This window comes from Orcinus orca, chromosome 2 (assembly GCF_937001465.1).
Source record: "Orcinus orca chromosome 2, mOrcOrc1.1, whole genome shotgun sequence".
Classification (NCBI taxonomy): domain Eukaryota; kingdom Metazoa; phylum Chordata; class Mammalia; order Artiodactyla; family Delphinidae; genus Orcinus; species Orcinus orca.
This window is the reverse complement of record NC_064560.1, coordinates 7429831-7455162: the sequence shown is the minus strand read 5'-3', so window position 1 is coordinate 7455162 and position 25332 is coordinate 7429831. Positions and strand designations below refer to the sequence as shown.

Here is a 25332-nt window from a genome sequence, read left to right as displayed (position 1 = left end):
TCTCACTCACATGTCGAATGAGAACAACCCCAAGACAACACACACTGGGTTGCTGGAAAGATCACTGGATAAAACATGGGAAGGCCCTTTACAAACCGCAGACAAGTAAACAGAGGTTCATTATGGTACAAACCGGTAAGCAACTATGACTATCCTTGAACCAAATATATATATATTATTGATGTGATACTTTCTATTATTTGGCCCTAAAACAGAAATAAAAACCCCACAGTCTCTAAAAAGCATGCGTGATAGAAGATGAATAAAAGAGAAGAAACTGCTTGAGAAGTTTTCACTCTAAAACCAGTTGTATTCCTAATACGAGGATCCTACCAAACTAAGATTTTACCTTGAAAAAACCGGAAGGCATAGGATAAGATATATTCGTTTGATTTTGAAACCTCCCTTTAATTTTCGTTTTTTTTTTTTTTTTTAATGTACTTCTACAACCAGACCAGAACTTTTCAGAGAAAAAGGGGAAAAAGCAACAGGAAATTTCAGATGTTGCTACATAGTAAGGGGGAAGATGGATGGGACTAAATGAGCACTTCTTATATGCCAGGTGTTTTAACAGGTATTTAAACATGCTCTCATTTACTTTCATTTTTTTATAAGAAAGATATTTTTATCCCCTACTTTAGAGATGAAGAAACAGATCTCAGGAAGGAAGACCCTATCCAGGATCATAAAAGGTAGGTCAAGTTCAATGGCAAACCAGGATTCATACCATTTCTCCCTGACCTCAAGGCCCAGGTCCTCTCTATACCACGGTGCTCGAGTGAACACGAGCATTCTCCAAAATTAGCTGAGCTGGGCCTGGCTAAGGAGTCAGCTGTGCAAACAAGGAAAAGAAAGAACAGGCGACAGAAAGGCAAACAGGAACGAGGTCCATTTTCACAGAATGTGCCTACTCCAGGAAATTTGGAAACAGATTCAGTTGCACAAACTGAATGTAATGTTTTACACAGACAGACCCAGGCTACTAACTACATTTCTGCAGAATAGCCTATAGCCTCTAATTCAAAGAACAACTATTCCACCAACTTTGCTTTACCGTTGTCTCTATTCTGACGTGGAGCCTTTTCATAGATAAAATAGAAAAAACAAAAACCCAACAACAGTTTGAACTAGAATGTTCCTTAGAGATTAACTAAGTCTCCTACTCCTATCTGACAGGCAAGGGGACTGAGATCCAAGAGGTAAAGACAATCAGAAAATTATTTGGTTTAGGAAACCATTCGGCTACCCTCTTTTAGAGGATATTAAACTTTCCATCTTCCCACCAACATGCAGACATGGTTTCCCAGGAAGGACGGCCTCCAAATTCTCTGGTCTGTTTAGGAACGTATACAGTCTTGTTTTGCTATGGGCGTGATGATACCAAATCCTTGGGGGTTTTGTTGTTTTTATGCGACAAAGACAGGTAGAAGCTAAGGACTTATTCAAAAGGGATCAAACTCACATTCTACTGATTAAGCGTTATTCAGACAGCACGCTAGTGTGCTGGGGACAGAAAGTAAGTCACATTCCCACATCTGGAGGGAGAAATGTAGTTACAAAGAGTTCCTGGGACAGAAGATATGAGTTCTGGAAGAGGTACACTCCGACGGAGAACTGCCATAAAAATGCCCCCTCATCCCTTTTTAAAATGTTTCATTTTTATTTTTAATTAGGCCCTTCTTCCAAAACGTTACCCCAATGCTGAGCTTGGTCTGCACATCTTTCAGTGCAGTGGGCAGTAGCTACCTTTTCACCAAGGCTTAGCAAAGAGGGAGCAGATGAGTGGTCCACAGTTCCACAACTCAGATCAGCACAGTTTTACTATGAAGACCTGAAAACAGTTCTAAACGAAGCTTAACAGATCTTCTAGTAACCTTGTGTCCTAATAAATAAAGCAACTTTTCATCCTCAGCTCTCCCAGTCCAGTAGCCCTGCCCCTAATCACTTAAAACGCAGAGTACCAGCCATAAAAAAGAATGAAATAGCGCCATTTGCTGCAAAACGGATGGACCTCGAGATTATCATACGAACCAAAATCAGAAAAAGAAAGACAAATACCATATGATATCATTCATATGTGTAACCTAAATTACAACACAAACGAACTTATCTATGAAACAGACTCACAGACAGAAAGAGGACTTGCGGTTGCCAAGGCGGGTGGGTAAGGGAAGGATGGATGGGGAGTTTGGGATGAGCAGATTCAAATCATTATATACAGAATGCATGAACAACGAGGTCCTACTGTATAGCACAGAGAACTATATTCAGTATCCTGTGATAAACCATGATGGAAAAGAATATGAAGAAGAATATAAATATGTATAACTGAATCGCTTTGCTGTACAGCAGAAATTAACACAACACTGTAAATCAGCTAGACTTCAATAAAATAAACTCTCAAAATTAAAAGAAGCAGAGTATACCGAACCCAATGCCCTAAATTACGTATGACACAGATGGAACTAAAAATGGTTTACAGAGAAGACTGAAGGTAAATGTTTTGCTCCTCTCCAAAAAACAATTAATAACAATAAAAATGATAGTAATCATTTAAAATGCTCCCTAAAAACAAACAAATGAAAACACAAGAAAGGGGGTCCTTATCTACTGTTAAGTCTGATGTGGTTCTAGAGACTTCTCCCTGCCACTCTACAGATGCTGAAGTGGGTGGTATCTGTTCTCACATTTCCCCAGATATATGGGAAAAATTCAGAATTTTTACAAATCTAAGCAATAATGTATTCCTCTTCGACGCAGGACACCCTCTTTTATCCTTAATCCAGCCCCTTCTGTACAAATTCTAAAATACGCATCCACTTGAGAAGGGGACCCAGGACCACAGAACTCCGAGAGACCCTGGGGCCGGCAGCTGAGCCTGCAGACGGCTTTACATCATGGGTGCCCTGACTCAAGGATGCGAAAGGAATAGGAAGTGTTAAATATGGTCAAGAAACAAACAACTCTTCAAAGCCTTTGTAAACGTAACTAAACTTAAATCTAGTTACCTTAAAAGTCCCCTAAGGAAAACTCCGCTCAAGAAAGCATCTTACCTTTTTTGATTCATAAGAAGTTCTCTGTGAAGGTCTTGATGGTTCCGGGATGTTTTGACAGGATTGACTAGTTTCTGAGGCCTAATTAGTTCAGGATTGTCATCGTCTATATAGTCTGGCTCAGCCATGATGTTTCTCGGGATGAGATACGTGTCCTTCAGGTCAGAATCCTCCAGCGGGCTGTCTGAAACAGAAAGATGAAATTCACTGTGGTCTCTGCTCAGACGTCTACACAGAGGCCGAGGCCCAGGACAGCCGGGCTGGCCCAGCAGCTGACACCGCATCCGCCACGGGGCCCCTTCACCACTTCACTGAAAACTCTGAAGCTCTGTCAAAGAGATAGGGGCAGGGCTTCCCTGGTGGCGCAGTGGTTGAGAGTCCGCCTGCCGATGCAGGGGACACGGGTTCGTGCCCCAGTCCAGGAAGATCCCACATGCCGCAGAGCGGCTGGGCCCGTGAGCCATAGCCGCTGGGCCTGCGCGTCCAGAGCCTGTGCTCCGCAAGGGGAGAGGCCACAACAGTGAGAGGCCCGCGTACCGCAAAAATAAATAAATAAATAACTCGTCCAGGTTAATTTTACCAGTAGTGTAAATCTCAAACTTAAAAAAAAAAGAAAGAAAGAAAGAAAAGGAACACCCTCCGATCTTAAAACCCATGTTCTGTATAACAAATTATGATGCTATTTTTTATTTTATTTTATTTTTTGCGGTACGCGGGCCTCTCACTGCTGCGGCCTCTCCCGTTGCGGAGCACAGGCTCCGGACGCGCAGGCTCAGGGCCATGGCTCACCGGCGCAGCCGCTCTGCGGCATGTGGGATCTTCCTGGACCGGGGCACGAACCCGTGTCCCCTGCATCAGCAGGCGGACTCAACCACTGTGCCACCAGGGAAGCCCCTATGATGCTATTTTTATAGAAAAATCTTTTGTTCTGTACGTCTGTGTCTCTATTTCTGCTTTGGAAATAAGGTCATCTATAGCATTTTTTATAAAATAGACGATTGATGGGAACATACTGCAAAGCACAGGGAATTCTACTTAATGCACTGTGGTAACCCTAAATGGGAGGGAAGTCCAAAAGGGAGGGAATATCTGTATATGTATGGTTGATTCATTTTGCTGCACAGTGGAGGCTAACGGAACATTGTAAAGCAACCATATTCCAATAAAATTAGTTAAAAAAAAACAAACAGGGCTCCCCTGGTGGCGCAGTGGTTGAGAGTCCGCCTGCCGATGCAGGGGACACGGGTTCGTGCCCCGGTCCGGGAAGATCCCACATGCCGCGGAGCCGCTGGGCCCGTGAGCCATGGCCGCTGAGCCTGCGCGTCCGGAGCCTGTGCTCCGCAACGGGAGAGGCCACGACAGTGAGAGGCCCGCGTACCGCAAAAAAAAAAAAAAAAAAACAGAAAAAAAAAGAAAAATCTTTTGAAAATCAACGTGAAAATAAAGAGGACAAAAGCCCAAAGAATAAATAAGTCAACTAAAACAGAAAACTTGTAGCTGCCTCATTTGTTTATATATTTTAGGTATAAACACATGATTAAGGCTCAAAATTAATGAGCAATAATATATATATCTAACAAATTACACCAAACATTCTTTAAATGCTACCTGCACTGACCTTTTAAAAACAAGCATGCCTGCAGCCCTCCCCCAAATGGAAACTCACAAACCTCGACAGTGGTAGGTTAGTGACCCCATCCCAGCAGCCTGACCGTGAACGCACCCCGAGGAGAATGTGCTCCTTGGTGGAGACTGGAGAGGCACCAAACACACTTGTAGGCAGTCTTGATTTTGTTGAAAAGCCAAGAGCAGTTTCATCCTAGTTAATCAGTAGACAAGAAGGCCCATATGCTTCCATAAAAGGACTGGTTTCTCTGCCCTAAACTCCGGGACATCAAATGCAAACAGATTCCTGCCCTCCTGAGGTCAAGGTGTCAGCAGGGGTGGGGAGAAGAGTATTCCAGACACCAGAATGAGACAGGAGTCAGGAGCACGCCTGATGGGTCTGAGGGAGGACAGACACCAGCGAGGGTGGGGATGGAGAGGGACCAGTGGGGACGCAGGGGTGGGGTGAAGGTGATACGATGCGGGAACTTGAAGGCCAGTGTCAGGGCTCTGGCCTTTGCCCTGAGTGACAGCCGGGAGCCATGCAGGGCTCTGGGCAGGGAAGTGACGAGCTCTAACTCATGAGTCCAGACAATGACTCTAGCTGCTGAGTGTGGGACAGACCAAGGCGGCCAAGGAAAGACGCCGCCGGGAGGTGTCAGGGGACCCAGACGGTCTGGACCAGACAGATGCCGTTTCATCCCAGGCCTCAGGACTCCCCTAAAGGACTGCACACGAGGTATGAGACACAGAAGGGCCGAGGATGTCTCGAAGGGGCCTGGCCTGAGCAACAGGACAGAGCGGTCGTGGTGGAGGCCGTGCGGACAGCAGATGGGAGTGAGGTCAGCAGCTCCCTTTAGGACGTGTTGGGTGGGAGACATCGCTGGACGCCTGAGTGGTGACGCGGTAACTGGGCAGCGGCTGGAGGGGATCTGCCGTAACTGAAGCCCCCAAACATCTTCCTTCTTCTTTCTCCCTGGTTTGCCCTTCTTCTAAGTGGGGACGGGAAAGGGAGTCCCGGCCTGAGTCAGGCGTGTAGACCTCAAGCGTGACTGCAAACCAGGCTAAGGGAGACCTTGTGGCCCCCGTTCAGTGGACCACACTGGGGTCTGGGAAAGGTCACTTACGAGAAGGAGGGTGAGCTGGCTGGGAGCCACACTGTGTGTTCCTGAGCACCCCTGGCAGTGGTGGTGGCCGGAGAACAATCTGGGGTCTGGTTCCTTTTCAGCAACTTTCCACCCTGGAGCCACGACATGGCAATAAGCATCTAACTGACCTCCTTGTTCGACTTTCTCCCCTCTGCCAACTACCTTCCCCATGGCTCCCAAGGCTGGGAAACACAGCTCTGATCGTCAGGGAACCCTCCCAGCTCACAGATCCTGTCCTCGACGAAAGGAAAATGAACACTCACTGCTCCCCGTGTGTTCACGAGTCCCTGCCTTCCCCACCAGTATCCTGTGCTTGCAACGTGCCCTCTGGCACGGCCGCTGATCTGCTCCCTACCCAACCCTGGACCACAAAGCCAAATCTCACTCACACCTTCAGGTCCAGACGCATGTCAGATCTTCCACGAAGCCCCCCGCCCAACTCCCCAGGTGCAATTCTCTGACCTCTAGACAACTATGGGGTTCTCTTTGCCCCCTTTTCCTAGTACTCGCCAACCTCCACCTTGTGTTGCAGCAGAATGTACATAAATCATATATCATCTCTTCACGGCAAAGACCGCATCTGGTTTACGTTCATATTCCTCAGACCCCTTGGACTGAATCAATGAACAGTCAGTCCTTAAATGAAGGAACAGAGCCCACGAATAACTAGCAGGACAGGGAAGCCCTGGGCTGTTTGGAGTCCAGAGCAGCAAGTAAAGCCTGAAAGGGCTCCGAGCAGCGAGCATCCACAGCCCGAAAGGGAGGAGGAGACAGAAGTACGTCTGGGAGTAAAAGCACTTTGTAACTGGATGTTATTATTGCTACGAAACATTCTTCCAGAAAGTAACATGAAGACACTCTTGTCATATACACGCCCCTGGCCCAGTAACTGATTCATAAAGTAATTTTTTTTTTTAACTGTCAAGTCAATGAAGGAAAATGAAGGTCAGCTCAGTACAGGAGAAGCAAACCTGGCTTGAGATCTTGGACAAAGCTTAAGATGTCTACCCCTCGGTTCTCCCACCTTCTAAAATGAGTGTTGTTGTAAGAACAGGCTGAAGGGGCTTCCCTGGTGGCGCAGTGGCTAAGAATCCGCCTGCCAATGCAGGGGACACAGGTTCAAGCCGTGGTCCAGGAAGATCCCCCATGCTGCGGAGCAACTAAGCCCGTGTGCCACAACTACTGAGCCCATGAGCCACAACTACTGAAGCCCGCACGCCTAGAGCCCGTGCTCCGCAACGAGAAGCCACCGCAATGAGAAACCCTCACACCGCAACGAAGAGTAGCCACCACTCGCCGCAACTAGAGAAAGCCCGCGCACGACAACAAAGACCTAACGCAGCCCAAAAAACATATAAATAAAAATAACACTTAGAGTTCCGGCAGAGAGCACAGTGAGAAGCGGATCGCGGCCTTCTAGCCCGGGGCCCTCCAGGCCCTCCGGCCTCTGGTCGGCAGGTGAACTGGGGGGCCCCCGGGACAAGCTCAGGCTGTGTCTTACCGAGCCCCAGAGCCCTCGCCGCAGCCGCCCACTGGCAGGGCCAGAGCCTGGAAGCAGCAACGAACTGCTCCCCCACCCCCACCTCCGCGACCTAATGGCGGCGGCCCCTCGGAGCCCAGATCCCGCCCACCGCCGGGTCTCTTGACCCCACGCTGCAGGGGTTAGGCGAAGCCTCCAGCAGGCCACTGAGGACGTGGCGTCTTTGGGCGTCGGGCGTGGCAGGGCGAGAAGAATGGCGGCCACTGGAACGCTGCGGAGGGCCGTTAGAGCCTCGAGGGCCCGGGAAGGGGGCTCTACGTGGACGCCAGCTCAGCCACCCTTAGGCCTTGGAGCCCGCGCGGATCCGGGACCTGAGGTGACCTCTCTGCCCCAGTTGGACGAGACCTCACCTCGTCCGGACAACGACGGACAAAGGCCTTAACGGGCCCGGAAGGTGAGCGGAGCCCCGGTCGACGACGGGTGGAACGTTAGCGGGTCATCGGGCGGTTGGTCGTCGTTCTACCAAGACCTCGATGTTGGAAGATAGAAATGGTAGAATAATGTAGCACACGCGGCCAATAGGAAGTGCCCGCCACCCTTTGGGAGGATTTACTGGCCGTTTATAGAAGGCCTGTGTATATAATATGAAAAAGCTGCTCTCAACTTTCCCCCCAACCTTTCGAAAGAAAACTTTTCGCTACATATAGGCCTTCTAGATGTGAAGAGGTTGCCGACGTATGATAGAGTTAAAGTCACATGTCTTGTAAATGCCCATTTGTTTCTTTAAAAAAACCGTAGAAAAGAAATGTCTTCTGGAAATGACTTTTCGAAATGGAGTTGTTTGACCACCTCTAGAGGCGACATCAGGAGCCACAGAGGTCCACGTTTGTTCAGTGGGTTAGAGGACATGGAATGGAAGACGTTGAGGAGGAAGAAAAGAAGGTTCTGTGCCAGACTGGTCACAGAAGACATTTGCGTATTAGAACCATTGTTTTGTGTGTGCATTTTGTGTAGTTGACAATAAGTACTTTTTTGATATATCTAGTCTTTCTAGATCTTCTAAAGTGCCTGATATTTGTTCAAAGTAGAGGTAGTAAAAAGACATTTTGTAAATATCTTTTTGTTAAAATTCGTATGAAATGTTGTTTGGGTGGGAGGGGTGGCCAAACCACCTTTTTGAACAGTACGCAGTATGCACTGTGTTTGTGCACTGGTGCAAGGTCGCGGGGAGGAGAAGGAAGTGCAAACAGCTCTGTGCCAGTGTGTTTATAGTGAGGCAAGATTAACCGTTGTCTTTTTTATGTTCCCGCATTTTGTTTCACTTTGCTGTGTATATAGTGTATATAATGGACAAATGAGTCCTAATTTACAACATCTAGTCTTTCTAGATGTTAAAGAGGTTGCCAGTGTATGACAAAAATAGAGTTAGTAAATAATACATTTTGTACATTTTGTGTTAAAATTTCTAGGAAAGATTGTCTTCTGAAAATTTGAGCGTGATAGCCCTCTGGGTTGGTGGAGGGGAGAGAGAGAGAAGGGGGTTGGTCTTAGAATGGCTAGAATGCTGGTATTTTGAAGACAGTTTCAGATTATAACTGTTACATGTGTGCAGTTCATTCAGTACTGCTCTGTATATAGTGGACAAATTAAGTCCTTATTTGAAACATCTAGTCCATCTAGATGTTTAGAAGTGCCCAACGTATGTTAAATGTAGATGTAGTAAAATATCACTTTGTAAATAACTTTTTGCTAAAATTCACAGGAAGTACTGTCTTTGGGAATGTTAAATGTTAAACCACCTCTCTGAGCAGTATACTATTGTCTATACTTGTTCAGTGGTTTGGAGGAGGGAGGGAAAGAATTGCAAAAGGTAATATGCTAGTGTGTTCATACCTGGACATTTTCAGACAAAACCATTTTTTGTATGTTCATTTTGTTTTGCTGTGTATATAGTGTATATAATGGACAAATTGAGTCCTAGTTTTGCAACATCTAGTCTCTAGATGTTAAAGGGGTTGCCAGTGTATGACAAAGTAGTAAAATTAGCACATTTTGTATACTTTATTGAAATTCATAGGAAAGCTTGTCCTCTGTAAATGACTTTTGGATATGAATTTGTTCAACCACCTCTAAGCATTACATATGCATGTACTTGTCCACTGGATTGGTGGTGGAGAGAAGGAAGTGAGGGAGGAAATGGTTCAGGCCAAAATGGTCATATTTAGAAGATACCTCAGATTATAACCATTGTTACACGTGTGCAATTTTATTTAACAGTGCTGTGTACATAGTGGACAAGTAAGTTCTTATACGAAATATCTATTCTTTCTAGATGTTTAGAAGTGCTTGATGTATTTAAAAGTAGTTTTAGTAGAATAATGCTTCTTGTAAATAGCTTTTAAAAACTGATGGGAAATACTGTCTTTGGAAATGGAATTGTTAAACCTCCTCTCTGAACAGTATACTCTGTGCTTGTTCATTGGGTTTAGGGAGGTGGGAGGGAAGATTGCAAAAGATGTTTTGCTAGCAGGTACTAGAACATTTCAACTTATCCATTGCTCTATATGTTACATGCATTTTGTTTAACTTTACTGTATATATTTTGTATATACTGGACCAATGGGTCCCAATTTTATAATATCTAGTCTCTAGATATTAAAGAGGTTGCCAATGTATGACAAAAGTAGAGTTAGTAAACTAACACATTTTGTACAAAAAAAAAAAAAATAACACTTAAAAAAAAAGAAAACAGGCTATAATGTGGATATAAGTATTCGGTATAATCTCTGGCATGTCTATGATGCCAGATTCAATAAATGGAAACTATTATTAGTCAAACTATGTGACTAACAACATTCCATGTTTTATTCAGAGGTCTGGGAAACCCTGTATATACAAAGCTCTACCTCTCAAGGCCTTTAAAGCATAAGAGTTCTCCGAAAACATACGAGTTCAACTAGGTGACCCACAGGCACTGAAACGAAGGCACAAACATTTTCCCTCTCCTTTCTCTCCAGTTTGCCCTTCTTCTCAACCAGCGTGGGGAAGGGGCCACGAAGCCCCCTTCACGTTCTCGCCGGTAACATTCAGTGGTTCTAAGACCCACTCAGGCTACAAACATTAAGAACCTTCTGCAAAGTGTAAAAAGTCTATCACACACACATGGAGTTCTGAATGGCTCAGGCTACAGTTTAGGGTGTGTATCAAGGAAACAAGGCTGCTAGTGAGGATCTCTGATGCTGTTCTGAAGTGGAGGGCATTCACTGAAAGATTTTAAGCCATTGAATAACAACACAGATTTGCATTTTAGACATATACTAATGCTATGCACTGAAAAATGCAACCTGATGAAAATTCTGCCTTTAATTCCTGAGAATCAAGAAACGGAAATCATCACTAAACTCTACTATCCCAGAGAGTAAGGAAATCCCATCCTTACAGATGCCTTCTGAGTCCTTGCTTTTGCATTTTTTCGCTCTTTCAAAGGTTAACTCTGGGCCCAAGCCTCTGCCTGTCCTGGGTATTTTGTGTTGATTGCTTTCCAGAGGCGAATAACCATCCCCACAGAAAAATTCCACAGCTCGACTAATAAAACAAACATTTCACTGCATCTGAGTTTCCCATCAGTCTATTCCTGGCTCTAGTAGTTCATTTACATATTGTTACATCACAAAGATATATTTTTTTTGTATTTTGGCCGCAGGGCTTATGGGATCTTAGTTCCCTGACCAGGGATTGAACCCGGGCCCTCAACAGTGACAGCGCAGAGTCTTAACCACTGGACCACCAGGAATTCCCACAAAGATAAAATTTAAAACCTAATCCTTTGAGATGAAAAATCAGAATTTACAGATTATGCTAAATTCCATGTTTCCCTTAATATTTAAAATCTAATTCTACCTAGAAGCGCTAATAAATGAATCCTTTAGAAAACAATACTGGGACTTCCCTGGTGGCACGGTGGCTGAGACTCCAAGCTCCCAATGCAGGGGTCCCGGGTTTGATCCCTCATCAGGGAACTAGATCTCACATGCATGCCACAACTAAGAGTTCGCATGCCACAACTAAGGAGACTGCGTGCCGCAACTAAGACCCGGTGCAACCAAATAAATAAATAAACAAATAAATATTTTTTTAAACAATGAAAAAAATAAAAAGGAAGAAGACAATACCTGAAGCCTGTCGGTGCATGCAGGTTACAGCTGTACTAGAACCAAGCGAAGCTAAACCATTAAACATCTGAACTGCTGCGACTTCTTCTGGAAAGTGCAAAGTAATTCCAAGGCAGTTTTTAAGAGCATTTGTTTCCCAGGCTGTCTCTAAGAGATTCTAGCAACCCTCTCACGATACCCTGAAAAACCCAAGTCATTTAAGATCGCAGGCCAGCCAAGTCCAGGCCTGGGTCAACCTGGAAGGGGAACGGCTGTCTCTGGACCCACGGGAATCTCCTGCAATAGCCACTGTTCCCAGAAGGGAGGCTGGCTGGCTGTGAGGAGAAAGGCCTTGAGAGACCAGAGAGTGAGTTAAAATGGGAATTTCTCCCAAACAGCCCAGGGCTCCACTGACAAACTCCTAAGCCTGAGGTAAACCTAAGGATTCAGTCTCGTTGCCAGGAGACAGTGGCAGCATCTGGTACCCAAAGGCATCAGACAAGTGCCCAGATGACCTCTGTGGCCACAAACCTAATAAACTAAGGCTGACAAATGACACCAAACCGCAGCCATCCACAAGAGCTCATAAATGTGATTTTTCCAACTCTACCCGGCCCACTGCTGCTAGAACTTCAGACCCGCAATAAACTGGCCACAAAGATGCTGCTGTACGCATGCCAAACACTGATGCGCTTGGGAAAATACCAAACTAGTATTCTCATCGGTTTTTGCATCCCCCAAAAATGTATTTTTACAAAAAAAATAAGGCACATATTTTATATTTAGAAGATGGGAAAGAAGTCAAGAAAAACCTCGGGAAGACAGAACGCGTGCCAAGGTTAAAGATAAGCTGGTCAGGGTGAGGCAGGACCAACCAGTAGGTGGCGATAGCTCCGCAAATCACGAGGCGTCCATTTCCAGGATGACACCCACACCTCACCCTGAAAAAGCAGCAGAGAGATGCCACAAAAGGAATCCATTGTGGAGTCACTGTGCATCTTCCCTCGATGCTGTCCACAAGCTTCTCCCCATCATTTCAGCCTCATGACGGCCCAATGAGGCAGGAGGTTTTATTCTCCATGAAGTCTCCAAATTCCCTATAGGCTCAGACAGCTTCAAGGCCACAGGCTCCAGGTCACACCAACTGGGTCTAAATTCCAGTTCTCTCATTTACTGTAAGTGTGACTTTGGGCCAAGCTTTCTCACCAGTTTAAAAAGAAGAAGAAGAGGTAGAAGAAGTGGAAGAGGAAGAAGCAGCGGCAGCAAGGGAAAGATTATCTTATAGGGTTATGAAGAATAAATGAGAAAGGCACACCCAATGCAGGGCCTGGAATAGTAAGCGTCCAGTAAATGTCACCTGCGATGAGTGCTGTCATCGGCAACAAATAGCGACTAGTAAAAATAACCCTGTTACTGCTGCCCCAGGTTACACAGCTACGAAAGGGCAGGACCAGGATTTGAACTAGAGTCTGTCTGATTCCACGGGTATGCCCGCAAGCATCCCACTCTTCTGGGCCGTGATAATGGTGGGGCAGGGGGAGGCAGGAGAGGAGACAACAGGTTTCGCTTTAACAGGATGACTTTCTCTCTCAGAAAGCTTTTAGAAGCTTTATAACATCATAGCTTTATAACCCCAACCAGAAAACATCTTGCAGAAAGTCACATTACTGTGGGGAAAGGTTGCGAGAGGGACACAGTTTCTTTAAAACATATGAATGTTTTTATAAGGATGCTCAGAGTAGCGATATTCATAACAGCCCCAAACTGGAGGCAACCCAAATGTCCATTAACCGTCGGATGGAGAAGTAGATGGTGGTGTGAGGATATAATGGAAGAATACACAGCAATGAGAACGACGACAGCAGCAGGACCGAACCTCACAAATACAACGTCAGCAAAAGAAGCCAGACACACAGGAGTCCCTCCTGGATCATTCCACGGATCTGCTGTTCAAAACAGGCAAACCCAGCCTCTGGTGTCAGATGTCAGGATAACGGTTACCTTGGGAGCAGAGAGGCAGTGGGTGGGGAGAAAGGGGGCTTCTGGGGTGCCGGTAAGGTTCTGTTTTCCGATACAGGTTCTGGTTACACAGGCACATTCACTATGAAAATTCACCCATCAGTTCACTTTTGGGGCTCATGCCCTGCTCTGTATGCATATTATCCCTCAATAAATACAGTACATATTAAATAGCTATTAAACTTACAATCTAGGGATCATTCAGTTGCTGCTATATTATTACAGTTTTGTTATTTCATCCATTTGAAACCCTGTTCAGTCCATGAGAAGTAATACCACCAGGTTTGAAGACCACCCATCCTGGATTAGAAGCCTGGTTATGCCACTTACCAGTTATGTGATTTTGTACAAATGACTTAACCTGTGTCTTGATTTCCTCACCTGTAAATCAGGGCTCGTACACCCACGTTTGCAGAACTGTCCCAAGCATTAAAAAAAACTTAAGGAAAACATTCACCATACGTCGTACCAGCCCATGTGGCAGATGTTCAATAAACCGGACAGTTAAGTAGTTCCAACAAATTAACTCATTAATCTAACCCTCCATGAATCAATGTCCTATCACAGTGAAAAATGGATGACCACGCACTACAAGTATACTATTTTAGACCAAGTTTAATGGTGAACCCCATCTTGGCCTCTGCTCATTTTTCCAATTTGGACTTAGATGGGAGAGAGAGAGAGAGAGTCAGGGAGGGACGAAGTGGAGGGGAGAAAACAAAATCCCTGACGGCACAGCCAAAGCACAGAGAGGAGCCCGCAGCCCAAGGCTGGGATGCCGTGAAAACCCTGACCAGTTCCCAGTCTCTGGGCTTCAGTCTTCTTATCTTTACAGCTGACTGGCTATGTCGCCCTGATTTCTCAGTAATCTGTTGTAAATGACTACGCTGCGTACAGAGCTATCATACAAACGTGAGGGATCTATAAAAACATAAGTTAGTCCAATATAAAGAGTCTAACTGTTCAAACATCAAGTCACTCTTATTAGTGGTCACGATTTACTTAACCTCCCATGGCCCGCGTGGAATCTGAACTCACGACCCAATGGCAGACAACTCTACAAAAAAAACAAAACAGAAAACAGGCCAGATCTCTTTAGAGGCATGTTTTGCACAATGTTCAGTCAAACCCTGTGGGAAAGGGGTGGGGAGAGAAGCAATGGGTGGAAGACAGACAGCAAAAGTGTCCCCCCAAAGCACAGTACTTTACACTTCTGCACTGCACTGCACTGGTACTATAAGTAAAGTGTATTGCTCCTGCACGTTTCTAATCAAGTTTCTACACCATTAACAGTGCATTTTTCAATATAATCTAACACAAAATTACTCAAACACATACAAGGGGTAACCTGAAAGTAAATGCCCGGAATGTCAGGACCTCAGAGAACACTTATACCTAAGTTGGGCGCCCAAGATCCTGCCGGTGCCTGATCAGAAGAAGGTGATGCTGACAGTCAGCAGATGCAAGTATCAGTTGCTTTCCATGGAAACCAGCAAATTAACCCTGTGACTGAATTCCTTCTGCCTTCTAGCTCCCCAAAGTCTAATGCTTTGCTAAAAAAATTTTAAAAAGAAAGCAAAAAAAACAAGGAGTTTGCTATGTTGCCTAATGAGGTCATGCTCAAAGCCTAAGTAAAAGTTAAAAGCAAAAGCAGTTCTTGAATAATCTGGTTTTACTAGAAAGGTGGATATTCAAGCTACCTTGGAAAACTGGGAAGACAAACTATACAGAGAAAATAAAAACAAAAACCACTCTGGGGGTGTGAGAAAAAAAAAGTCTCTATGGCTTCCCTGGTGGTCCAGCGGTTAAGACTTCGTGCTTCCACTGCAGGGGGCGCAGGTTTGATCGCTGGTCAGGGAAGTTCCGCGAGCCGCGCGGTGCAGGCAAAAAAAAGAAGAAAAGTCTCTAGGTAGAACAAAACTAATATAAAACGGATAAAAATTCCCTGAGCCGCTTGGTGGAGGGAGGAAGGGAAAATGGTGAAAGAGGTGAATAAAATCCTTCAAGGGCTCTCAGCCAGCGATGACATCCCTCAGTCCTGGCAGGCAGCTGATCCAGGTGATGTTTCACTCCGATAACTAAACAAGTCCCAGAATTTCAGATGAGACACGGATTCTCTACATTCCCTCCCTCTGCCTCCAGAGAAGATTCTAGAATTCCCTGGTAGACAACAGCACTAACTCTGCAAGCAGTGAGCACGCCTGAAGGAAGGAGAAGGGCCAGCCGGCGGGGGCCTCACCGGCGGGGGGACCCCAGCAGAGCTGCAGCAGGGCCACCACCTCCGCACGGGGAACGGCAGGGCCTGCTGTGTCGCTCACGTTCCCGCAGGACAACAGCACAGGGCGGCTTCTCATCTGAGCAGATGCACTCGGGCTTCTCCCCAAGGAAACACCTGGGCCTGAGTACGAATCGACAGGGATTTCAACCTGGAAGGACCTTAGCAAACCTCCTGCTTCCCAACTGCTACCTGGGGGGCAGATGTTCTTTCAGATCCAAGGTCCTGTGCTCTGGCCCCCAGGCCTGTCCACAGGGGCTGTCTGTGACCTGTAAGGCACTAGGGACAAAAAGCCACCACTGGATGCCTAGCAGAAAGAGAGCGCAGAAAACCTCCCAGTCCACGAATATGGGGTGCTCCTGGCTTCCTGGGGTACATTCTCCCCAGCCTCTCCCTGGAATTCAAAGCTGCTGTCCATCTCCTTCTTGACCTGAAAGCCAGCCCCTTGGACAACCCTCTCTCCTGGGCCTCCCTGCACCGGAGGCCCAGGTGCCCTCTTCCAGCCTGATCTCTTGGCGCCAAGAGTTCTCAGGATCAGGCCCAGCCTAGACCCTTCTCTGGGTCCCCAACGCCCTCAGCCCTCCCTCTCTGTGAGCCATTTCTCAGTGGGATGCTTCCCTCTCCTGAATCTCCCCACGGCCACTCCCCCAGGCCATCTCCCTCTTGTCTGCAGTGCTGAGAACAATTTCACGCGGTACTCCCTTCCCGTGTGAACTTGACACTTACAAGTCATGCATCTCCAAGTGGTCCCCCTTGAAGGACCGATGTGCGTCCCTTCAGAAAGGAAAAGACCCCCGACTGACTTAAGTCATCCCCCCACCTGGAGCACAACGCCTCGCACTTATGCCATCCAAAGCGGAATTAGCCCCACTGTAAGCAGCTGACGAAGAAGAACCAGCAGGAAGCTGGGGCCACCGCCGCCCTGTGCCTACGGCTGAGCTCCAGGGGCCAGCGGTACATCTGGCTTTACTCCCTCCTGCGTTCCCAGCACTGGGCTGCGCGCCACCCCGTGGGCACCCGACAGAACTGCACCGAATAAAGGGGGCAGATGCTGAAGCAACAGAGAATCCAAACGAAGGAGCTCATCCCGGGAAGCTTTTCCTGATTCCTCTTGCAGTTTCCCTCCTTTCTGTCCCAACAGGACGCCGTTAACACTTCTCTAAGGATGCTCATGGCTGCCTGTATGAAAACTACAAGTTTGCTTATCCCTCACATTAAAGTTCCAAAGGAAAGGCCTGACTCTTCCTCATTTCTTATCCCCAGAAACACCACTATGAGCCTTCCGCGTACTGTTGAACTCAATTTGACCTGTTGACAAGTGAGGTGCAGAGCTCAGGCTTACAGAAGGCGCCAGAAACACGGGAGGGGGAGAGAGGGCACCTCATGCTTTGAACAGACTCTGTCCTCACTTGATCTTCAAAAAGCACAGAATGAGTGAGAGACAAAAGTTCCTGGTTCTCCTGATACAGATCAGTCCAGGGAACCACATGCCCATTTTTCTAGCCCAGCAGATGATGCTCCCTCTTGCTCAAGATGACTCCCCGAAACCCTCACTCAAAGTCCATAACGTGAATTGCTGCGTACGAGCTAGGAGTCTTTTGCCCCAGAAAGATAACTCAGATTGTTGTCTGCTGGGAAATAAATCTGAGTGCGCTGGCTTGCATAAATATTCCCGTGAAGTAATTAGCACTTCATTAACATGCGGCCCATCAATCTGCACAAACCTCTAAGCAACTGAAATGCTGTCCAATTAACAGATTTTTTAAATAATTGATTACCTTAAACTCATTAGCCTTAAAATTGCCATAGGCTGATAAATTACACTTATCAAATAACATTTGATAGATGACCATTAAGTGGTTCAGAGTCTCTCTCTCTCTCCTAGGTGAAGCAGCGTGATGAGATCTGAAGTTCAGGGATCCTTGATTCTATCCGTTGAAGAGTGTTCTGTGGTCTAACAGTGTCACCCAGTGGCAGAAGTCTCACAGTTGTGTTCAGAGCAGCTGTTGCTTTTTAAAAGAAGTATTTGTCACATGTGTTTCTTTACTAAAAGGAAAAGAAGAAAACTATTTTGGGGGAATTGCTCTAAGAAAACTAGTGTGTGTAAATTCTAGAAAACACGGCACTGGCATAAGACAGCTCCCCTACGTCCAAGGTTACTTTGAAGCCTTTGGGGACCATACAGACGTGTGCAGACATGACAAGAGACACAAGGGAAGTTCCTGTGACTCAGGGACGGTGCAGGCTTGACATGAAATCAATTCAGTGTCCCAGGGCTGAGCAATAGGGTCACCCCCTGCTGTCTGCTTTCTCGTCCACCATTCGGCCACTTCAATTCTCAAAACCCTGGCTCTCCCAGAACAAGGAGAAAAAAACCAGCCAATTCTGTTCCAAGGTTGACTATCTGATTTTAGAAGCTTATGAGGTGACGCTTAATTGAAAATAATAAATTATTTAACTTCCTTATCGGTACAAAGAGAAGGCTGGACCAGATAACCCTTGAGATCCCTTCCTGGTTCTAACATTCTGATAATACAGAAGAGTTCGGCTGGTCTGTCACTCCCCACAGCACAGGGGCTTCTGACCCAAGGCTGTGGAACTCTGGCCCCACCATCAGGGCCAGACAGACCACAGAGGTGCCCCAGTACGTTCCACGCACACCCCACCTCGGTCTCCACTCCTCTCGTTCCTGTCCCCAGTGCATCACATCTACGCTGAGCAGGCTTTCTGCTCGTGACTGCTGCACTTCCCCAGATGCAGCCACCCTCCCTCGAGTCCCTCTAGAAGAGTCTCAGCCACTTGGTCCAGGGCTAGAGCTGCCCACATAGGATGGGGTGCAGACTAGACTTTATTAAACCAAAACTCCCAATCCAGGGGGCTCCCAATACTCTAGTCAAGAATCACACATACACCATATACGATCAATAAAAACAAAGCATTGTTTATTCCTCTTTGCATAAAATCACCTACAGCAATTAGATATTACACTATAATTAAATTAATTCAAGTCTGACTCCTGAAACTACCCTGAAATCAAGCCACAATTCAGCCCTCTTTAGGATTGGTTCAAGATGGCGGAGTAGAAGGACGTGCTCTCACTCCCTCTTGTGACAGCACCGGAATCACAACTAACTGCTGAACAATCATCGACAGGAAGACGCTGGAACTCACCAGAAAAGATACCCCACATCCAAAGACAAAGGAGAAGCCACGATGAGACGGTAGGAGGGGCGCAATCACAATAAAATCGAATCCCATAACCACTGGGTGGGTGACTCACAGACTGGAGAACACTTATACCACAGAAGTCCACCCACTGGAGTGAAGGTTCTGAGCCCCACGTGAGGCTTCCCAACCTGGGGGTCCAGCAACCAGAGGAGGAATTCCTAGAGAACCAGACTTTGAAGGCTAGTGGGATTTGATTGCAGGACTTCGACAGGACTGGGGGAAACAAAGACTCCACTCGTGCAGGGCACACACAAAGTAGTGTGCGCATCAGGACCCAGGGGAAGGAGCAGTGACCCCAGGGGAGACTGAACCAGACCTACCTGCTAGTGTTGGAGGGTCTCCTGCAGAGGCAGGGGATGGCTGTGGCTCACCGTGGGGACAAGGATACTGGCAGCAGAAGTTCTGGGAAGTACTCCTTGGCGTGAGCCCTCCCAGAGTCTGTCATTGGCCCCACCAAAGAGCCCAGGTAGGCTCCAGCGTTGGGTTACCTCAGGCAAAACAACCAACAGGGAGGGAACCCAGCCCCGCCCATCAACGGTCAAATGGATCAAAGTTTTACTGAGCTCTGCCCATCAGAGCAACAGTCAGCTCTACCCACCACCAGTCCCTCCCATCAAGCCTCTTACATAGCCTCATCCACCAGAGGGCAGAGAGCAGAAGTAAGAAGAACTACAATCCTACAGCCTGTGGAACAAAAACCACATTCGCAGAAAGATAGACAGAATGAAAAGGCAGAGGGCTATGTACCAGATGAAGGAAAAAGATAAAACCCCACAAAAACAACTAAATGAAGTGGAGATAGGCAACTTTCCAGAAAAAGAATTCAGAATAATGATACTGAAGATGATCCAGGACCTTGGAAAAAGAATGGAGGCAAAGATCGAGAAGATGCAAGAAATGTTTAATAAAGACCTAGAAGAATTAAAGAACAAACACCTAGAAGAATTAAAGAACAAACACACAGAGATGAACAATACAATAAATGAGATGAAAAATACACTACAAGCAATCAATAATGGAATAACTGAGGCAGAAGAACAGATAATTGACCTGGAAGACAGAACGGTGGAATTCACTGCAAGAGAACAGAATAAACAAAAAGGAATGAAAAGAAATGACAGACCTCTGGGATAACAGTACATGCACCAACACTCAGATTATAGGGGTCCCAGAAGGAGAAGAGAGAGACAAAGGACCTGACAAAATATTTGAAGAGATTACAGTCAAAAACTTCCCTGACACGGGAAAGGAAATAGCCACCCAAATACAGGAAGTGCAGAGAGTCCTAGGCAGGATAAACCCAAGGAGAAACATGCTGACACACACAGTAATCAAACTGACAAAAATTAAAGACAAAGAAAAATTATTAAAAGGAAAAAACAACAAATAACATACAAGGGAACTCCCATAAGGTAAACAGCTGATTTCTCAACAGAAACTCTACAGGCCAGAAGGGAGTGGCACAATATATTCAAAGGGATGAAAGGGAAGAACCTACAACCAGGATTACTCTACCCAGCAAGGATCTCACTCAGATTTGACGGAGAAATCAAAAGCTTTACAGACAAGCAAAAGCTAAGAGAATTCAGCACCACCAAACCAGCTCTACAACAAATGCTAAAGGAAATTCTCTAAGTGGGAAACACAAGAGAAGAAAAGGACCTACAAAAACAATTAAGAAAATGGTAATAGGAACATACATATCAATAATTACCTTAAATATGAATGGATTAAATGCTCCAACCAAAAGACACAGGCTCGCTGAACGGATACAAAAACAAGACCCATATATATGCTGTCTACAAGAGACCCACTTCAGACCTAGGGACACATTCAGACTGAAAGTGAGGGGATGGAAAAAGATATTCCATGCAAATGGAAATCAAAAGAAAGCTGGAGTAGCAATACTCATATCAGATAAAATAGGCTTTAAAATAAAGACTATTACAAGAGACAAGGAAGGATGCTACATAATGATCAAGGAATCAATCCAAGAAGCAGATATAACAATTATAAATATACATGCACCCAACACAGGAGCACCTCAATACATAAGGCAAATGCCAACAGCTATAAAAGAGGAAGTCGGCAGTAACACAGTAACAGTGGGGGACTTTAACACCAATGGACACATCATCCAGACAGGACATTAATAAGGAAACACAAGCTTTAAATGACACAATAGACCAGACAGATTTAATTGATATTTATAGGACATTCCATCCAAAAACAGCAAATTACACTTTCTTCTCAAATGCACATGGAAAATTCTCCAGGATAGATCATATCTTGGGTCACAAATCAAGCCTCAGTAAATTTAAGAAAACTGAAATCATATTAAGCATCTTTTCCAACCACAATGCTATGATATTAGAAATCAATTACAGGGGAAAAAAACGTAAAAAACACAAACACATGGGAGCTAAACAATACGTTACTAAATATCCAAAAGATCACTGAAGAAATCAAAGAGTAAATCAAAAAATACCTGGAGACAAATGACAATGAAAACACAACAATCCAAAACCTATGGGATACAGCAAAAGCAGTTCTAAGAGGGAAGTTTACAGCAATAAAATCCTATCTCAAGAAACAAAAAAAATCTCAAATAAACAATCTAACCTTACACCTAAAGGACCTAGAGAAAGAAGAACAAACAAAACCCAAAGTTAGCAGAAGGAAAGAAATCATAAAGAGCAGAGCAGAAATAAATGAAACAGAAACAAAACAATAGCAAAGATCAGTAAAACTAAAAGCTGGTTCTTTGGGAGATAAACAAAATTGATAAACCATTAGCCAGCCTCATCACGAAAAAAAGGGAGAAGACTCAACTCAGTAAAATTAGAAATGAAAAAGGAGAAGTTACAATAGACACCGCAGAAATACAAAGCATCATAAGAGACTACTACAAGCAACTCTATGCCAATAAAATGGACAACCTGGAAGAAATGGACAAATTCTTAGAAAGGTATAACCTTCCAAGACTGAACCATGATGAAACAGAAAATACGAACAGACCAATCACAAGTAATGAAATTGAAAATGTGATTAAAAATCTTCCAACAAACAAAAGTCCAGGACCAGATGGCTTCACAGGCGAATTCTAGCAAACATTTAGAAAAGAGCTAACACCCATCCTTCTCAAACTCTTCCAAAAAATTACAGAGGAAAGAACACTCCCAAACTCATTCTATGAGGCCACCATCACCCGGATACCAAAACCAGACAAAGATACTACAAAAAATAAAATTACAGAACAACATCACTGATGAATATAGATGCAAAAATCCTCAGCAAAATACCAGCACACAGAATCCAACAACACATTAAAAGGATCATACATCATGATCAAGTGGGATTTATCCCAGGGATGCAAAGATTCTCCAATATATGCAAATCAATCAATGTGATACACCATATTAACAAACTGAAGAATAAAAACCATATGATCATCTCAATAGATGCAGAAAAAGCTTTTGACAAAATTCAACATCCATTTATGATAAAAACCCTCCAGAAAGTGGGGACAGAGGGAACCTCCCTCAACATAATAAAGGCCATATACGACAAAACCACAGCAAACATCATTCTCAATGGTGAAAGGTGAAAGCATTTCCTCCAAGGTCAGGAACAAGACAAGGATGTCCACTCTCACCAGTCTTATTCAACATAGTTTTGGAAGTCCTAGTCATGGCAATCAGAGAAGAAAAAGAAATAAAAGGAATTCAAATTGGAAAAGAAGAAGTAAAACTGTTGCTGTTTGCAGATGACATGATACTATACATGGAGAATCCTAAAGATGCCACCAGAAAACTACTAGAGCTAATCAATGAATTTGGTAAAGCTGCAGGATACAAAATAAAGCACAGAAGTCTCTTGCATTCCTATACAATAACGACAAAAGATCAGAAAGAGAGATTAAGGCAACAATCCCATTCACCACTGCAACAAAAAGAATAAAATACCTAGGAGTAAACCTACCTAAGGAGGTAAAAGACCTGTATGCAGAAAACTATAAGACACTGATGAAAGAAATCAAAGATGACACAAATAGATGGAGAGATATACCATGTTCTTGGATTGGAAGAATCAATACTGTGAAAATGACTACACTACCCAAAGCAATCTACAGATTTAATGCAACCCCTATCAAATGACCAACAGCATATTTTACGGAACCAGAACAAAAAATCTTAAAATTTGTACAGAGACACAAAAGCCTGAATAGCCAAAGCAATCTTGAAGGAAAAAAAACAGAGCTGGAGGGGCTTCCCTGGTGGCTCAGTGGCTGAGAGTCCGCCTGCCAATGCAGGGGACATGGGTTCATGCCCTGGTCCGGAAAAATCCCACATGCCGCGGAGCGGCTGGGCCCATGAGCCATGGCCACTGAGCCTGTGCGTCCGGAGCCTGTGCTCCACAACGGGAGAGGCCACAAAAGTGAGAGGCCCATGTACCACAAAAAAAAAAAAAAAAAAAAAAAAAAAACGGAGCTGGAGGAATCAGACTCCCTGACTTCAGAGTATACTAAAAAGCTACAGTAATCAAGACAATATGGTACTAGCACAAAAAGAGAAATATAGATCAATGGTACAGAGATAAACCCACACACCTATGGTCAACTAATCTATGATAAAGGAGGCAAGGATATACAATGGAGAAAAGACAGTCTCTTCAATAAGTGGTGCTGGGAAAACTGGACAGCTACATTTAAATGAAAGAAATTAGAACACTCCCTAACACCATACACAAAAATAATCTCAAAATGGATTAAAGACCTAAGTGTAAGACCCGACACTATAAAACTCTTAGAGGAAAACATAGGAAGAACACTCTTTGACATAAATCACAACAAGATCTTTTTGACCCACCTCCTAGAGTAATGGAAATAAAAACAAAAATAAACAAATGGGACCTAGTGAAACGTAAAAGCTTTTGCACAGCAGAGGAAACTATAAACAAGATGAAAAGACAACCCTCAGAATGGGAGAAAACATTTGCAAACGAATCAACGGACAAAGGATTAATCTCCAAAATATATAAATAGCTCATGCAGCTCAATATTAAAAAAACAAACAACTCAATCAAAAAATGGGCAAAAGACCTAAGTAGACATTTCTCCAAAGAAGACATACAGATGGCCAAAAGGCACATGAAAAGTTGCTCAACATCACTTATTATTAGAGAAATGCAAATCAAAACTACAATGAGGTATCACCTCACACCGGTCAGAATGGCCGTCATCTGAAAATCTACAAACAACAAACGCTGGAGAGGGTGTGGAGAAAAGGGAACCCTCTTGCACTGTTGGTGGGAATGTAAACTGATACAGCCACTATGGAGGACAGTATGGAGGTTCCTTAAAAAAATAAAAATAGAATTACCATATGACCCAGCAATCCCACTACTGGGCATATACCCAGAGAAAACCACAATTCAAAAAGAGTCATGTACCACAATGTTCACTGCAGCACTATTTACAATAGCCAGGTCATGGAATCAAACTAAATGCCCATCAACAGACGAATGGATAAAGAAGATGTGGTACATATATACAATGGAATATTACTCAGCCATAAAAAGGAACGAAACTGGGTCATTTGTAGAGATGTGGATGGACCTAGAGACTGTCATACAGAGTGAAGTAAGTCAGAAAGAGAAAAACAAATATCATATATTAATGCACATATGTGGAATCTAGAAAAATGGTACAGATGAACCCATTTGCAAGGCAGAAATAGAGACAGAGACGTGGAGAACAAAAATATGGGCACCAAGGGGGGAACGTGGTGGTGGTGGTGTGATGAATTGGGAGATTGGGATTGACGTATATACACTAATATGTATAAAATAGATAATAAGAATGTGTCATATAAAAAGTAAATTAAATTTTAAAAAATTCAGCCCTCTTGCTTCTCCTCTAGTTTTTCTTGACATGTCTTTGTCTGCTCTATAAATCCATCTTCTTCCTGCCAACTCCCACCAAAGTCCAAATACACAGGAGCTTCAGAGAGTCAATGACAGTTCTTTCTCATTGCCTTACGTTCAGAAAATCACTGTCTACTCTCATAGACTACTCGTAAGAAGATATATTTTTGCCACTTCCGGTCTGAAGAATGTGTGGGCTGTGTGTGACAAAAGGCTTGAACACGTACATACCCATGAATCTGGTAATTCCCCTTGCAGAAATTACTCCAAGGAGGTAATCAGACAAGGACACAAAACATATAAGAATATGTGTAAGAATATTTTATGTATGATTTATGATAGTGGAAAAGGAAAGAAACAACTTAAATGTCTAATAATGCAATACAGTGCAGCTTTAATAAAATCATATTGTTAGAATAAATAATGAAAGGGGAAATATTCACGATGT

General features: G+C 44.5%; 1 protein-coding gene across 7 annotated transcripts in view; it reads right to left on the bottom strand.

Moving 5' to 3' along the window:
• Positions 1 to 25332, bottom strand: part of FAM107B (family with sequence similarity 107 member B) — an 87193-nt gene that overhangs the window by 9406 nt on the left and 52455 nt on the right. For 3 of the 7 annotated variants that reach the window (XM_049706550.1, XM_033403435.2, XM_049706552.1), the window contains exon 2: positions 3054 to 3237. In XM_049706550.1, the coding sequence (XP_049562507.1) occupies positions 3054 to 3181 (128 nt within the window). In that variant the 5' untranslated portion in view covers positions 3182 to 3237. Of the gene's footprint in view, positions 1 to 3053; positions 3238 to 4776; positions 4874 to 5785; positions 6218 to 19279; positions 19415 to 25332 lie in introns of those variants that run through there. The other 4 variants (XM_049706551.1, XM_049706553.1, XM_033403437.2 and 1 more) reach the window with 4 other exon arrangements.